The 17,129-nt window shown below is 40.3% G+C and overlaps 1 protein-coding gene across 4 annotated transcripts in view; it reads right to left on the reverse strand.

The window, feature by feature from the left end:
- PIAS2 (protein inhibitor of activated STAT 2) overlaps positions 1-16,407 on the reverse strand; it is a 93,371-nt gene extending 76,964 nt beyond the window's left edge. For 3 of the 4 annotated variants that reach the window (XM_081253022.1, XM_081253023.1, XM_081253026.1), the window contains exon 1: positions 16,224-16,407. In XM_081253022.1, the coding sequence (XP_081109148.1) occupies positions 16,224-16,247 (24 nt within the window). In that variant the 5' untranslated portion in view covers positions 16,248-16,407. Of the gene's footprint in view, positions 1-992; positions 1,082-16,223 lie in introns of all 4 variants that reach the window. The other variant, XM_081253024.1, reaches the window with a different exon arrangement.
- Between the last annotated feature and the right edge of the window lie 722 nt (positions 16,408-17,129).

Raw genomic sequence — 17,129 nt, forward strand, 5'->3', positions numbered from 1 at the left:
ACAAATCAATAACCAAATTAACTAAAGGATCACCCATATGTTTGGAAATACAACTTTTAAGTAACGCATAAATTAAAGAATTCATCCTTTGTGTGATGCAGGGAAAGCAAATACATAGAAATTCATGATCATTTAAGCCTGTCAAAGTGCTAAAAGTTAATAAGCAAGGTGTCCAACTTAAGAAATTAGAAAACAGAAATAAACCCAAAGGAAGTATAAAAGAAAGCAAGCAGAAATTAAGTAGGGGGAGGATACATTAAAGAGCATAAAAAGGACAAAAATTTGATTCTTTGAAAAGCTTTTTAAAATTGGCACTTTTAGCTTTTAAAACTCATCAAGAAAAGGGTAGCATTTAAAAAAAAAGATAAAAAGGACAGTAACTACAAAATAAGAGACTAACAATTTAATGCCATAAATTCAAGAACGTGAATGAAATGGACAACTTTCTATAAAAGTATAACCGACCAAAACCAGTTTGAAAATTGAAAATATGAGCAATCATATAACCAAAGCAATTGAATCAGTGATTAAGATGTGTCCCACAAAGAAAACAGTAACAATTCTACAAGGGGGTTCTACCAAACACTCAAGAAACAAATTATTCTAATCTTACATAAACTCCTCCAGAAGAAAGAGGAAAAGTATATATATCTTTTAAATTATAGGTCAATATTACTCATTATTAGAAACAAAAATCCTACATTAACTATATTCAAACTGAGTCCAATAATGGAAAAAGGGGACAGACCAGGGCTGACTTTATACTTGGAACACAAGGTTGGTTTAAATATTAGGAAATCAATCAATGTATTTCATCATGTTAACAGGTTACAGAAGAAAAACATGATCCTTTAAAAAGATGCAGAAAAAGCTTTTGATAAACTTCAAAATCCATTCTTTTTCTTTTTAATTAAAAAGCTAATAACAGAAAGGAACACCCTTAACCTGAAAAGATTATCTACAATAAACCTACAGCAAGCAGCATACTTAACTGTGAAACTCTGATAGCATTCCCTTTAAAATCAGGAACAAGATCAGGATGCCCCCATCACCGCTTCTATTCAACATTGTACTGGAGATCCTAGCCAGCACATTAAGACAAGAAAAAGAAAGAAAAAAAAAGCATAAGAATTGGAAAGGAGGAAACAAAGAGGTCATTATTCACAGATAGATCTGTCCACACAGAAAATCCTAAAGAATTCTATACACAATTTATCACAATTAGAAGGATAGCAAGGTTGTTATATGAAGTCAAATTGTACTTCTATACACTAGCAAGGTAGAAAATATAATTTTAAAAGGTACCATTAATGATTTGACACAAAAATAAGGTACCTAGAAATAAATCTAACAAAATACTTGCAAAAGTTTAGTTGAAGAAAATTATAAAACTTTATTGAAAGTGACTGTAAAAGACCTAAATAAATGGATACTACAATGTTCATGGTTAAGAAACTTAATAACAAAATGCTAGTAGTTCCCTTCAAATTGGTTTACAAATTCAATGCATTTCCCATCAAAATCCCAACAGGTTGCATGTGTGTATCTATATAACTTTAAAAAACAATACTAAAATTTTATGGAGGAGCAAACCAGCAAGAAATTCCTTGAAGAAGTACAAGGCAGGAGGACCTGGCCTACTTCTGTGTCCCTCTATGACTGACTAGACGGTTTCACAGCAACCCTCCCTATGAAAACTTTAAAAACTGAACATAATATAAAAAACATCTGTTTGAAGACAAGAAGCACTACAAAAGGCAGCAAGAACCTGGGAGGCCAAGACTGTGGAAAGAAGGGAAGCCTAGAAAATGGGAGTCTAACATTTGATGCCTCTTTTCCCCTGGAGATAACTGCCAATGGAAAAAGGGCAATTGATAAGTTAAGAAATCCAGCAGAACTTTGAATAGACTTATAGGGCTGGGAAAACCAGAAGATATTTGCAAAATATAACCTGCAAGTCCTGGTATCTGTGATATATAATAAACTCCTACAAATCAGTATGGAAAAGACCCAATATAAAAATGGACAACATATATACAATGGAATATTACTCAGCCATAAAAAGAAACAAAATTGAGCTATTTGTAATGAGGTGGATGGACCTAGAGTCTGTCGTACAGAGTGAACTAAGTCAGAAAGAGAAAGACAAATACCGTATGCTAACACATCTATGTGGAATTTAAGAAAAAAAATGTCATGAAGAACCTAGGGGTAAGACAGGAATAAAGACACAGACCTACTAGAGAATGGACTTGAGGATATGGGGAGGGGGAAGGGTAAGCTGGGACAAAGTGAGAGAGTGGCATGGACATATATACACTACCAAACGTAAAGTAGATAGCTAGTGGGAAGCAGCCGCATAGCACTTGGAGATCAGCTCTGTGCTTTGTGACCAACTAGAGGGGTGGGATAGGGAGGGTGGGAGGAAGGGAGACACAAGAGGGAAGAGATATGGGAACATATGTGTATGTATAACTGATTCACTTTACTATAAAGCAGAAACTAACACACCATTGTAAAGCAATTATACTCCAATAAAGATGTAAAAAACAAAAAATGGACAAAAGACTTAGCAAGCCACCTCACAAAAGACATCCAAATGGCCAGTAAGTATATTAAAAGGGGCTTAACACCATTTCTCATTAGGGGAACTCAAATTAAAACCATTAAACATCCACCAAAATGTCTAAAATTAAAAGGGTGGATGAGAAAGGACAAGGAGCAACTAGAACTCTATTATTTTGCTATTGGAAGAGAATGAACAAAAAACTACAATTACATACAACAATAAGGATGAATCTCACAAACAAAATTGAGAGGAAGAGGTGAGACACAAAAAATATACACATAATATAGTTCCATTTATATAAGGTTCAAAAATAGGCTAGGTGTTTCCCTTGGAACCCGGCGCTGCTTGGTCTGGTGGGGAGAGGGTCGCCGTAGGGAAAAGATGCAGACAACCCCGGAAAGAAGCACGAAAGCTTGTGGGATCCCAGCTCCCTGACCGGAGGTTGAACCCAGGCCCTCGGCAGTGAAAGCGTGGAGTCCCAACCACTGGACCACCAGGGAATTCCCTAAAATATGTACTCTTTAAAGAGGATTCTTTAAAAAGGAGAAGCAGGTTTGGGAGTGAGCTGAAAGAATACTAAGGACATCAACAGCAGACTTTATTAAGCTACCAACCAAGCAAACCTTGGATTGGATCAAGATTATCACAAGGTCTAGAGAGACTTAAAAAAATATATTGTTTTTCTTTCCTTCATTCTTTCACAAGGGAATATGCAAGACATCCAGAGGGAGGGCTTGAATAACTAACTTGAAATGCTGAGACGGTTAACTCCTTTGTGGCACGTTATGAGCTGGCAATTAAAGACATGTCCTAAAAGGCTAGAGAAAAGCTACCTGCAGGAGCATCTGAAACCAAGATGTACTGAGTCTTCAAATACAACTCTGATAGGAAGAAAATATCTGAGTAGGGTTCAAAAGTTTTCTAAATAAACCTGAATAAAATCAGATTAATAATGATTGTTAGTGCTTAAAATTTAGTGAGAAAGGTACACGTTTATATCTGTTTGCTTTTCTATATAAACTCTTCTAACAAGAGAAAATGGGGCATATAGGATAAGTTTGATCATGTACAAATCTTATAATTTTAGGGACGTGAGTCTAGGGGTCTTATTTGGAATTATTACTATGTTTCTGCCTTCAGAATTGAAATCACGTTTTAATTATCTTTTAAGCTACCGTTGATATTAAAAATATTACAATGAAAAATGTTCTAGTAGAAAAATGCCTAGGAAGATAGACATCAGTATAGTAAGAGTAGGAAATGAAATCACTGTCTCAAAAAGACATCTGCACCCCCATGTTCAATGTAGAATTATTTACAAGAGCCAAGACATGGAAACCACCTAAGTGTCCATCAATGGATGAATGGATAAAGAAATTGTGGTATAGGTATACAGTGGAACATTATTCAGCCACGAAAAAAGACATTCTGCTAAGTAAAGTAAGTCAGAGAAAGACAAATACTATACGATATCACTTACATGTGGAATCTGGAAAAAAAAAAAAAAACCAACTCATAGATAAATTGATACCATACAGATTGGCAGTTGCCAGAGGTTGGGGGTGGACAAAATGAGTGAAGATGGTCAAAAGGCTCAAACTTCCAGTTATAAGATAAGTAAGCCCTGGGGATGTAATGTACATCATAGTGACTATAGTTAACAATACTGTATGTCTGAAAGTTGCTAAGAGAGTAGATTTTTAAAGTTTTCATTATAAGAAAAAAAAAGTATATATGTGTGGTGATGGATGTTAACTAGACTTACTGTGGTAATCATTTCACAATATACACATATATCAAATCAGAAAGAAACACTAAAGGTAATTACATATGTGTACTTATTTCTTTTTTACTCCTATCTGTATTTCCAGATGATTTTTTTGCAAAGTGTAAACAAAAAACATATTTATAAGGCTTTCTCTAAATTGAATATAACATGATATTTCATCAAGTTTAAGATGTGCATTTTTTCTATATTCTAATATCTCTGAGATAGGACTGTGTCTTACAATTAATGGCATCTCACAGTTGCCGTTGGTCATTTTTTCAGTTTAATCTCTCAAATCAGGATGCATTTTAAATTGTCAGCACCTTCAGTCTAATGAAATATAATGTTTTACACTTAAAAAAAAATAGGCAAAACTAGTCTAAGATGTTAAAGTCTGGCCAGTAGGTATCTTTAAGAAGGAAGAGGTTAGTCACTGGGAGAGGACTCAAGGGAAATCTCTAGGGTGCCAGTAATATTCTATTTCCTGACCTGCATATGGTTATATTGAGAAAATTCATCTAGCTGTACTCTCATGATCTGTGTACTTTCTTTCTATACATATGTATGCCCTATAGCAATAGAAGTTTGTTTTTACAGAAGCTGTACAAAAAGTTACAGTAATTAAAACAACGTGATGGTGCGTTTAGACTAAGAGACTAGAGTCCAGAAAGTACAGACAGATCCAACTGTATAACAAAATCCGTAAGAAATAATTTTTTTAAAAAAAAACCTAGTACAATCATGGGCAAAAGAAATGAACAGAATCTCAGAAGAGGGAAGAACATGTTAATCAGCACAGTAAAAGATGCTCAAACTCATTAGTAAAAGGAAAAAATTGAAAACTAAAAGGTGATACTTCATACTCACTGGCAAAAACTTTTAAAGCCTGATAAAAGTAAGTATTAGCAAGAAAGCTAAGGAATGAAAACCTCTCTATTCCTGGAGGGAGCAAATACTGATACAATCCTCTTTGGAAAATAATCTGGCATTATCTAGTACTGTTGAAGATGCGAATATCCTTAAGTCCCAGCAATGCAATGTTATTCCTAGAGTTTCTACAGTGAAACATACTGTATCAAATATTCACATTAAATGAGATCAATAAAGACTACAAATAACATCATATCAATGCAGATTAAATTTGTTCACAAAGTTTTATTTATTTATTTTGCATTTCAGAGCTTTCTGGATTTCAGAAGTGTAGATAAGGAAAAAAAGGAAACTAGACAGATTTCCAACGAGAATGGATAAATTGGTATTTATACAATGGAAACTCAAAAACAATGATAAACCAAAACACCCCAAATATATACAGCTTTATTCAATTTGTATAAAATTTAAAAACACACAAAAACAAAAAATTTGTATATATAAAATGTGTGATTTATATATATATGTATATATATATAATTTTATATATCTATATAATGTGGATGTGATCAGGGAAGGGCACCCTGCTGACCTAATGAACTATTTCTTAACTTGGGTGGTGAGCACATGCATGTTTATTTACCTACATCTTACCTGTTATAAACAACCTTTTGTACCTATTAACTAATTTAAATATTTAAAAATTTTAAATTAGCATGATATACCCAAATACATAAACCACTATTAACCATTACCAATTCTGAGAAATGACTCAAGAGAACTTTTTGAAGGAATTAGTATCCTAAGAGAGTTCAAGGACAGGTTGCTATTTTGTAAAAAAAGGGAAGAAATAAAGAAAAAGAGGATAAAACTCTTATAAATCAAAAATATAATTACTAAAATAAATTCTATGGAAGAGTTCTAAGGAAACCTTCCAGAATGTAAACAAATAAAATGTCAATCTTGGAAATCCGATATTCACCTGCCAAGAGTCTCAGAGAAAATAGGAAAAGAATTATCAAAAAAATAGAAGATAATTCCCCAGACCTGAAGAGCCTTACAACTGAAAAGGTTCCACCAGAAGGAATGAAAAAGGCCCACAACTAGACGCATTTCACAACACCAAAGATAAGATCACCATCGAGACTGTAAACAAGGTTACCACAAAAGATAACCATCAGATTTGCAATGGATCTCTATCAGCAATATTGAGTGTTTTAAATTCCTAAAGCAAAGCTTTCAACATTCAAAAGGAAACACTGTATTACCAACTTATAATTCTGTATCTAAACTTTCAATCAGGAACAAATGCAAGCCATTTTCAAACATTCAAGAAATTAGAAAGTTTATCACCAGCATATCCTTTCTAAAACAACTACTCAAGAGGGGGTGGGGGGAGGAAAGGACTGGGAGTTTGGGATTAGCAGATACCAACTAGTATATATAGGATGGATAAACAAGGTCCTACTGCATAACTCAGGGAACTATACTCAATACCCGGTGACAAACCAGAATGGAAAAGAACATGAAAAAGAATATATACGTATAACTGAGTCACTTTGCTGTATAGCAGAAGTTAACACAACCTTGTAAGTCAACTATACTTCAATAAAATTTAAAAAAAAACTCCTCAAGATTATATTCCAGTAAAATCAAAAAGAAGTCTAGGGCCTCCCTGGTGGCGCAGTGGTTGAGAGTCCGCCTGCCGATGCAGGGGATACGGGTTCGTGCCCCGGTCTGGGAGGATCCCATATGCCGCGGAGCGGCTGGGCCCGTGAGCCATGGCCGCTGGGCCTGCGCGTCCGGAGCCTGTGCTCCGCAACGGGAGAGGCCACAACAGTGAGAGGCCCGCATACCGCAAAAAGAAAAAAAAAAAAAAAAAAAAAAAAAGAAGTCTAAAAAAGAGAAAGACGTGAGATCCAAATAACACACCTAACCCAGGAGTGCAATGTAATCTCAGGATGACAGATGTATAGCAAGATCCAGAAAGCAAGCTGCCCAAATTACAAAAAAAGGTTGAGAGCTCCAGAAAGCCCATCTTCAAGAAAAGTTCAATGGCTACAAGATGAAAACACATTGTACTGGGTTGCCAAAAACTGCCTTCAGGTTTTAAGTAAAAATAAAAGACACATTTTTCATTTTCACCAGCACTTCCTTCCTTTCTTTCTTTCTTTTTCTCTCTCTCTCTCTCTCTCTCTCTCTCTCTCCCCCCCCCCCCTCTTTCTTTCTTTCTTTCTTTCTTTATTTTTGCCTGCATTGGGTCTTCATTGCCACACACGGGCTTCCTCCAGTTGCGGCAAGCGGGGGGGGGGGGCTACTCTTAGTTGCGGTGCGTGGGCTGTAGGCACGCGGGCTTCAGTAGATATGGCACCAGGGCTCAGCAGTTGTGGCTTGCAGGCTCTAGAGCTCAGGCTCAGCAGTTGTGGCACACGGGGCTTAGCTGCTCTGTGGCATGTGGGATCATCCCAGACCAGGGCTCAAACCCATGTCCCCTGCCTTGGCAGGCGGATTCTTAACCACTGTGCCACCAGGGAAGTCCCACCAAGCACTTTATTGAACAACGTATTCACCCTTTTGTTCCACTACCTTCTGCCATTCTTCAGGCAACTTCATAATTCCATCTTCCCAAAACTTTTTAACTTTTTAAGCAAAGAACTGTTCCAGATGCCTTTTACAGACTTCCAGGGAACTGAAATTTTTTCCGTTAAGAGAATCTTGTAAAGACCTAAATAAATGGAAATCCGAAGGTGCAATGTCTGGTGAATACGGCGGATGAATCAGAACTTCCCAGCCAAGCTGTAACAGTTTTTTTGCCTGGTTATCAAAGAAACACACGGTCTTGCCGTTATCCTGATGGAAGATGATGCGTTTTCTGTTGACTGATTCTGGATGCTTTTGGTGGAGTGCTGCTTTCAGTTGGTCTAACTGGGAGCAGTACTTGTTGGAATTAATCGTTTGGTTTTCCAGAAGGAGCTCATAATAGAGGACTCCCTTCCAATCCCACCGTATACACATCACCTTCTCTGGATGAAGACCGGCCTTTGGTGTGGTTGGTGATGGTTCATCTCCCTTGCCCCACAATTTCTTCCATTCCACACTATTGTACAGTATCCACTTTTCATCGCCCATCACAATTTGTTTTAAAAACAGAACATTGGGCTTCCCTGGAGGCACAGTGGTTGAGAGTCCGCCTGCCGATGCAGGCGACACGGGTTCGTGCCCCGGTCCGGGAAGATCCCACATGCCGCGGAGTGGCTAGGTCCGTGAGCCATGGCCGCTGAGCCTGCACGTCCGGAGCCTGTGCTCCACAACGGGAGAGGCCACAACAGTGAGAGGCCCGCGTACCGCAAAAAAATAAAATAAAATAAAAACAGAACGTTTTCATTACGTTTAAGTTGAGAATTGCATGCAGAAATACGGTCAAGAAGGTTTTTGTCGCTTAACTTATGTGGAACACAAACATCCAAGTGATTAACATAATCAAGCTGGTGCAAATGATTTTCAGTGCTTGATTTGGATATTTTAAGTAAGTCGGTTATCTCTCGCGTGGTATAACATTGACTGTTCTCTATTAATGTCTCGATTTGATCACTATCAACTTCAACTGGTCTACCCGACCGTGGAGCATCGTCCAGTGAGAAATCTCCAGCATGAAACTTCGCAAACCACTTTTGACATGTTCGATCAGTCACAGCACCTTCTCCATACACTGCACAAATCTTTTTTTGTTTCAGTTGCATTTTTACCTTTCTTGAAATAATAAAGCATAATATGGTGAAAATGTTGCTTTTTTTCTTCCATCTTCAATGTTAAAATGGCTACTCAAAAATTCACCAATTTTGATAAGTCTTTTTTTAAATGCACGCTGATATGACAGATGTCACATACAAGCTAACACAATTGTTTCGAAGGAAGTTAAAGATAACTAAGTGCTACCAGAGCCATCTTATGGAAAAAAGGAAAGAACCTTTTGGTGACCCCAATAATATTAAAGTTTAAAAATGATTTCCATGAGCTCTCCACAATCATGCAGGGCTTTATTATATTTCTCCTTTAAGGAGCCCAGGTTTAACAACACAGAAGTTCCTCAACAGCTCCACACTACTTGGCTCTATAGTAACTAATACTTATATCAGCACACATATAACAAAGGCTGGCTATTAGCATTCAATTTCTAGAATCTTCCTGTAGAAGCACAGAGAAGTTTAGAAGAGTTATAAACCACAATATAAATGCTATAAATCTTGACAACGTAGTATCAATAGAAAATTAAGGCTAGAATGGGGAAGAAAGGTGGAGGGTGGGAGAAACAAAGGGAAAAAGATGGGTGCTAAATCCTCTTTAAGACTGGGAACTAAAGAGATAGTGTCTCAAACTGATAGGTCAAGAAAGAAATGTAACTGTTACAAAAAGATGAAAATAATCAACAGCAGAATTAGGAACAAAAATGTAACTGGTAGAAATCAAAGTGCTAGGGCAGGTGGAAAATGAAATGACCTAAATTTCTTATCTACTACAGAGTCAAGCAACAGATACTGTTTATAGAGTTGAAAGAAAAATCTAGACATAGAAAAACATGCTTTATTTTTGAGTTTTGGAATTAACCTAAAAAAAAAAAAGAAAAAGAAAAACTAAGGAAAAAAATCCCCATTAAAGGCAGTTATATAAAGATTTAAGAAAGAACTTTTACTTTTCTTTTTGGATTTTTCTGCATTTTTATTAAAAATAAAGAATGAAAGAAAGAAAAAGATGAAGAAAAGAATAAGAAATTTTAAATATGTTATTAAAGCCATTCTCAGATCGGGGTGGGGGGGAAGGTCAAATAATTTGTCTAAGGTGGTACAGTTGAAAACCATGCATCTCCAATGCTAATATCAAAAAAACCCCAAAGAACAAACAAAAAAAACATACCTTCTGTGGCATAATCTACATCTGCTTTTTTACTGACTTGTATGAATAACCAAATGGAGAACTCCGAATGTCTATGTTAAGTTTATATTGTTCTCTGCAAAGTCACAAAAAAAAAAATCTTATTCGTTTCACACCATTTTCCCAAAAAGTCTAGGGAAATGACCATGTTACTAGTGGGTTCAAAATGAACATTCATAGAGGATAGTTTGGACTATGATACCAATTGATTCCACATCACTTTTACTTCAACTTCAATTCAACTGTGAATTTCTTAAATTCAGATTCCTGAATAAAAACAGACAAGCTGTCAAGAAAACTCAATGGGGAAAGAACTGTCTTTTCAACAAATAGTTCTGCAAAAACTGGATATCCACATGCAAAGGAAGCTGTATCTCTACTTCACACCATAAACAAAAATTACCTCAAAATGGATAAACAATCTAAATATAAAAGTTAAAACTATAAATATAAGCTCTTAGATGAAAACAGGAATAAATCTTTGACACTGGATAAGGCAATGGTTTCTTAGATTTCACAACAAAGGCATAAGCAACAAAAGAAAAAACATAAAATTTAAAACATTTGTGCTTCAAAGTACACGATCAAAAAAGTGAAAAGATAGTCCATAAAAAGGAAGAAAATATTTGAAACCATATATCTAAGAACTTTAACTGGAATATATAAAGAACATAAACAGTAATAAAAAAGCAAACAACCCAATTTAAAAAATGGGCAAAAGGTCTGAATAGATATTTCTCCAAAGAAGATATACAAATGGCCAATAAGCACATGAAAAGATGCCCAACATCATTAGTCATCAGGAAAATGCAAACCAAAACCGCAATGAGATATCACTTCACACCCACGAGGGACAAGGATGTGGAGAAAGCAGAACCCTTATACACCACTGGTGGGAATGAAAAATGGTGTAGCAGTTGGAAAAGAGTTGGGCAGTTCCTCAAAAACTTAAACAGAGTTACCACATGACCCAGCAATTCCACTCCTAGTTATATATCCAAGACAATCGAAAACATATGTCCACACAATACTTATACACTTGTAGATAAATATTCACACCAGTCAAAAAGCAGAAATCACCCAAATGTATATAAATTCATAAACGGATAAACAAAATGTGGTATATTCCATACAATGGAGTATTATTCGAAGATAAAAAAGAATGAAGTACTGATACATCTACAAGAATGAACCTGAAAAGATTATGTTAAATGAGAGAAACCAGACACAAAAGGGCACATGTAAGATTTTATTTCTATGAAATGTCCAGAGCAGGCAAATCCATAGAGACAAAGTAGATTAGCAGATGCTGAGAGCTGGGGGAAAGAGGGCATAGGGAGTGACTGCTAATGAGCATGGGTTTCTTTTGGGGTGATGAAAATGTTCTGAAATTCAATAGTGGTGATGGTTGTATAACTTTGTGAATAGACTAAAACCACAGAATTGCACGCTTTAAAAAGCTGAATTTTATGGTATGAGAATTATATCTCAAAAAAAAAAAATTTTTTTAATAGACTAGCTAAGATCCAATCCAGAAAAACGAAGGCAAAAATGCTGAGAAAAAAACATTTGGAGAATTTGCTAGAAAAATGCCACCTTTATCAGAAAAGATATTCATGTTTACCAGAGGGAGGGTGCAGACCTAAGGAGCAAACAAACACAAAAATGTCACCACAGCTAAGAGTATCTTGGTTTACTGACTATACAAAATTATCTATTTCATTTTAAATTAAATATTTGGTTTTGAATGTGCTTTCATAGACGTGATCTTAAATGAAGTCCTCCTGGAAGTTTAGTTGTATCCACTAATAACAGCTTTGAATTACACGGTGAATTCTGTTAGCATCTATCATATGTATTAGTCTATTCCTTTGCCCAATAGTTGGCAGCTTGGAGGGGTGAGGACCTCTAACTTCAACACTCCCCTTCCCCACTAACTTCCTATTCTCCCTCTGTATCCCAACAGCACCCGAAGGTACCAGGATGGCAAGTAAGGAACCAAACCCTCAAGCCTTCTAGGCAGAAAATCTTCTGGTATAGAATTATTTAAGCCTCTTATTAGATCTTCCGTGTCTGGCTTACCAGTATCTATTAAGAAAGTTACTATCACTGGCTCTTCCACTAGATTCCTGCACACACATTGACTCTCATTCTCTGACACGCACAGAGATAATAAACTCTCAATGCACAAGAGAAAGAGGATGAGGAGTACAGGAGAGAGAGCCTTAAAAAAAAAAGTTAGTACAGTAGATCCCCCCTCCACTCCCACACTTGAGAGAAGAAGGAAGAGTGGATTAAGCAGGTTAAACTGTAGCAGGGACCCTTTTAAGGACTGCACCAGTAGAAGTATTGAAATTATGCAACTGGAGGAGACAAGGGTTGAAAAGCCGCTCTGGTTGAAGAAGAGGTGAGGGACTTCAGACTCCAGCTACTCCGCCTCTCTTCCACCACTGTGCTTGGCACTGCTAGAGAAAATTTTGGAGGAAGAAAGCAGGGCAACAGTGACAGAGGCCTAGGCCACCAGACTGCATGAGCTTGTCCCAGGTTAATTCAATAATCAGTTAATTCACAAACTAGTTAATTCACAAACTCCTAACAACATAAATGTTTTAAACAAGCCACCACTGAACGGAATAATTTCTTCTCTAGCACCTTGAAAGCTTCTAATACCTGATGCACTATTATAATCACCTTCGACTATACAGCCCACAATTTCCCTTCACAGAGAACTTACCCTTCCTTCCCCTCAACCCATCAGGATGATCTTGTGAGTCAGGTTTGTATGATGTGACTCTAACCTCCTGGCCACAGATAATTAGAACAGAAGTGGACCCTCACTGATCCTCTCTCCCAGAAGAAATGAAGAGAGGTGTGCTGGTATTCCACTGGTCACTTGAACTGAAAGCAGCGACGTGTGGGGATGCCATATTCTGCTGTGACTGGACAAGATCTCTGGTACTGGCCCACAGGACAGTCTCAAAGACTGAAATTGTCAGGCAGCCTCTTAAGGTTCTACAGGAGTTCCCTCGTCAAATAACTCCCCTTCCCCGAGCGAAGCAAAGGCACAGGAGCCACTGAAGCACAGTGAAGATGACCTTTCCCCAAATTCCGGGCCTCCAGTACAGTAGACGCCAGCACTAGCCAGCAGTGACCTGCTCTGGTTATACGGGCTCCTAGGAAGTGGCCCTGAATGATAACGGACAAAGATAAAGGAAATCCTCTCAGCGGCATTATCAGCAGCCAAATATGTGGCATTCAGGTCGGCTGGCCATTTCTTCTACTGCCAGGAAGTTAGCCAACAAACCAATGTCCGTGATTTTTTCCTGGTCCTTCAATTTACTTCAGAATATATTCTGTAGCAGAGACCATTTAGAAAACCCTCGATGTTTCTTCCCCTTTTCCTCCTTTCTAATTAGATTTTTCTTCAGCTGTCCAGTTTTCCCTACAATATTATATATCATATAAGCAGGGTATTGTTTATCATTCAATTTAGTTCATAAGGTGCAGGATGGTAGCTAGGAGAGCCACGTGGACCCAAAGGAAACTGAACAGAGCCGTAGAGCTTAGACTCTAAGGAGCATTCACTCTAAAGCTAGACCTCCGAGGTTAAAAATCCCAGGTCTGGGCTTGCCTGGTGGCGCAGTGGTTGAGAGTCCGCCTGCCGATGCAGGGGACACGGGTTCGTGCCCCGGTCCGGGAGGATCCCACATGCCGCGGAGCGGCTGGGCCCGTGAGCCATGGCCGCTGAGCCTGCGCGCCCGGAGCCTGTGCTCCGCAACGGGAGAGGCTTAACAGTGAGAAGCCCGCGTACCGAGGAAATAAATAAATAAATAAATAAATAAAATCGCAGGTCTTCCAGTATTGAGCTGTGTGATCTAGGTCAGGTTATTCAACCTCTCTGTGCCTCAATTTTCCACAGAATTGTTGTGAGAACTAAATAAGTATGTATGTAAAGTGCTTAAACCAGGGCCAGGCATGTAATAAGCACTTTCTTATAATGGATATCTGCCATCATCATCATCGTCACGATCTGCAACGGGGAGTGGGGAGAGCTACAGCACATCTTTAAGTGCAGAGGATGCTACTGAGCAGGTAAGGCAAAAACTGGGGTGGATAACTCTTTCAGCATTTGCACAGCCCATACCCTTCCCTCCTCTGAAAACTCTCCCCAGTTAGTCTCCTAACGTGAACTATGGCAGAGGAGCTATCTTCTAGCAAGTGCAGGGAGAAGAAAAGACAGCTGATTTACAGAAAAAGATGAGGAAGCGGACCCACAAAACAAAATGGGAGGGAAGAGAGAGGGGTATGGGATGGAGACAGAGGATGGAGGGAGTGGGGAGGGACGGGGGAAGGAGGGGAGACAAAGAAAGAGAGAATCTTGGTTTCCAACCACTTTCCAGTTCCTGATTCCACTCCAACCTAAGCACTGACTGCCCTTTCTGCCCTATACCAATAAATAAATTCTTCACTTTTTATTAAGCTTTGACAAACAACAGAAAAGTCTAACACAAGCCGTGGAAAACTTTTCATCAACAACAACAAAAATCTTCGAAGAGGTAAAGTTATATAATCCGTTACTACACAAAACCCAAGACAATACTGCAGATATAAATAACTACAAACTTCAGTATTCTCAACCCATCCTAAACCTAATGCATGAATTTACACAGGGGAGGCTCAGGCCTGGTTGTTTCAAAAGCTCTACAGGTGTTATCACCTCTACAGCTGAGGCTCTGACACTAACACCCTTACACTGATCAATATGAACACCCTTTACCTACTATCACGGTTCTCTGTATAAACTAGCATAGGGCATAAAATGCATGAATATACTTTTCTCTTTACTGGGAATTAAATAATTTTTGAAACAGCCAGAGAGAAAATGGCAGGCATTATTCGAACTGAAACAATTTACCTTTAGATCAGAACCATGAATACGTTCTTTTGCTGATGTTCACCAAACCAGCCAGGTAACCAGACAACATGCCTCCCCCGCATCCCATCCCTCTCCAAAAAACAATAATAAATATACAAACTGAATCTTTTACCAGATTTCTCTTCATTCTTATTCGGAAACAGTAATGCTAACAACACGTCCATGGTTGTGCAAACTGATTGCAGTTAACTTAATTTCAAGTTCCTCTTCATCCCTTTTTTGAAAGACTATTTTTTTTAAATCAGCGTTTCCGTCCTTAAGTATCCCATTTATGCCGCCAGTAATTCAGCGATCCATAAAAAAATCTGGCTCGTTTATCACAATTTTGTCTCAGTTGAGGGCTTTGAAGGTTATCACCCACGGGAAAAATATCTTTTCCGTTCTAACCCCAACACAGCGCATTTCAAACCTCTACTATACAAAGGTTAACAACAATAAAGTTATGATCTTGTTCGAAAGGCTAGGGAGAGAAAATTTTCAAGTGCAAAAGGAGTTCACAAACCTCATGACAACACGGACTTTGCGGAGTTCTTACCATGGCACTAAGAAAATACCAAGGTTTAAGGCCGATCATTGAAGGTAGGGTTCCCAAAAGACCACGCTTCTCCCCAAGATGTTGAGGAAGCACTGGTGGGAGGAAGGGGCCTTTCTCGTGACAGACCTAAGCGGTAGCATCATACACAGAAGAGAGAGAATTCCTAAAAGCAACTTCACGTTTCAGTAGACAGCTTCCCACCAAGTGAGTAGCCCGTAGACTTAGGAATCGCCAGACACGTACACCCCTCGCGAAGGTGGAAAAGCAAATCCTGCTTCCCACCTCCCCCCTTAAAATAAATGGGGAAGTTGGGTCCCCACGAGCCCCTCCCGAGAGCGGCCCCGGCGTCCCGCGCCAGGTGTGGGGACCCACGAACCGGCTCACCTGGTCCCCAGGCCCGCCACCACCGGGTGGCACGGGCTTCCTCCGCCGCCTCGCTCCCCTCCCCCGCCCGTCCGGGCGCCCGTTGGGACGCGGGCCGGGGCTCGGGGCTCCGCCAACCTGTCCCCGCGAAACAAGAAGGTGGCGGCCGGCGACGTTGCGGCTCCCCCGCCTCGCCTCCCCTCCCCTCCCCTCCCCCGCGGCCTCCGCTCTCCACTCCCACGCCCCCGCTTACCCTCAACTCCTCGAAATCCGCCATTTTATACCACCCGCGGGCGCCGCCGCCGCTGCCACCACAGCACCCCCTCCCGCTGCCGCCAACGACACCGCCGCCACCACGGCCGCCGCCGCCGCCTCCAGCACCATCCTGCACTGGGAGCCGCTAAAGACGCCGCGGCCGCCGCCGCCGCCGCTGCCTCCGGGCCCGTCACGTGACCGCCGCCGGAGCTCCGCCCCCGGCGAGCGCGGCCCCGCCCCCCGGCGCCCCGCCCTCTCGGCCAGCCGCTTTCCGCCCGCGTCTTCCGCCAGTCCTACAGGCATGCGGCTCAGGCCTCGCCTGAGTACCCGCCCCCTCCCGCCGCCTGCCCACCTCCCGCACGCCTTCCGGCGCCCGGCCCGGTCGCCGTGCAGCCCTCAGCCCGCGGGTGCCTCCTCTCCCCGGCGCGGAGGCCCAGCCCCAGTCCCTGAAGCGCCCTCGCGACTGCAGCGTTACCCGCGGGACTGGAGGAGGGCCTGGGCTGGGGGGAGGGACGGAGAGGAAGAAGAGATGGCCGGGACTCGTGACGGGAACATTTACAGTGCCCTTCCCCACGGTGGCTGTGGACGGAGGGAGCACCCACAAATAAAGGCATCCCCCGGAGTAGTTGTGGCGGAACAGCCTAAATATGGGTGTTGGATAAGCTATTGTTCTGATCTCATGGGGCAAGGTTGGTGAGAGCTTTTTGGGTTGCTAATATCCTCAGTACTAACCTGGCTGGTTCTTTCTGACTTTGAAGGGCGACTGAATGTCAAGGACTGCAGAGTGGAAAGGGTTGGGGGAGGGAAGTTGGAGAAGTGAAATAGGAGAGCGCCCAGAAGGGCCCTGATAGAAAGTCGAGGGGTCAGGGAAATAAGATAGCTGGGAAAGATGAAACGTCAGAGG

This window comes from Mesoplodon bidens (assembly GCF_964165515.1).
Source record: "Mesoplodon bidens genome assembly, chromosome: 13".
Lineage (NCBI taxonomy): Eukaryota > Metazoa > Chordata > Mammalia > Artiodactyla > Ziphiidae > Mesoplodon > Mesoplodon bidens.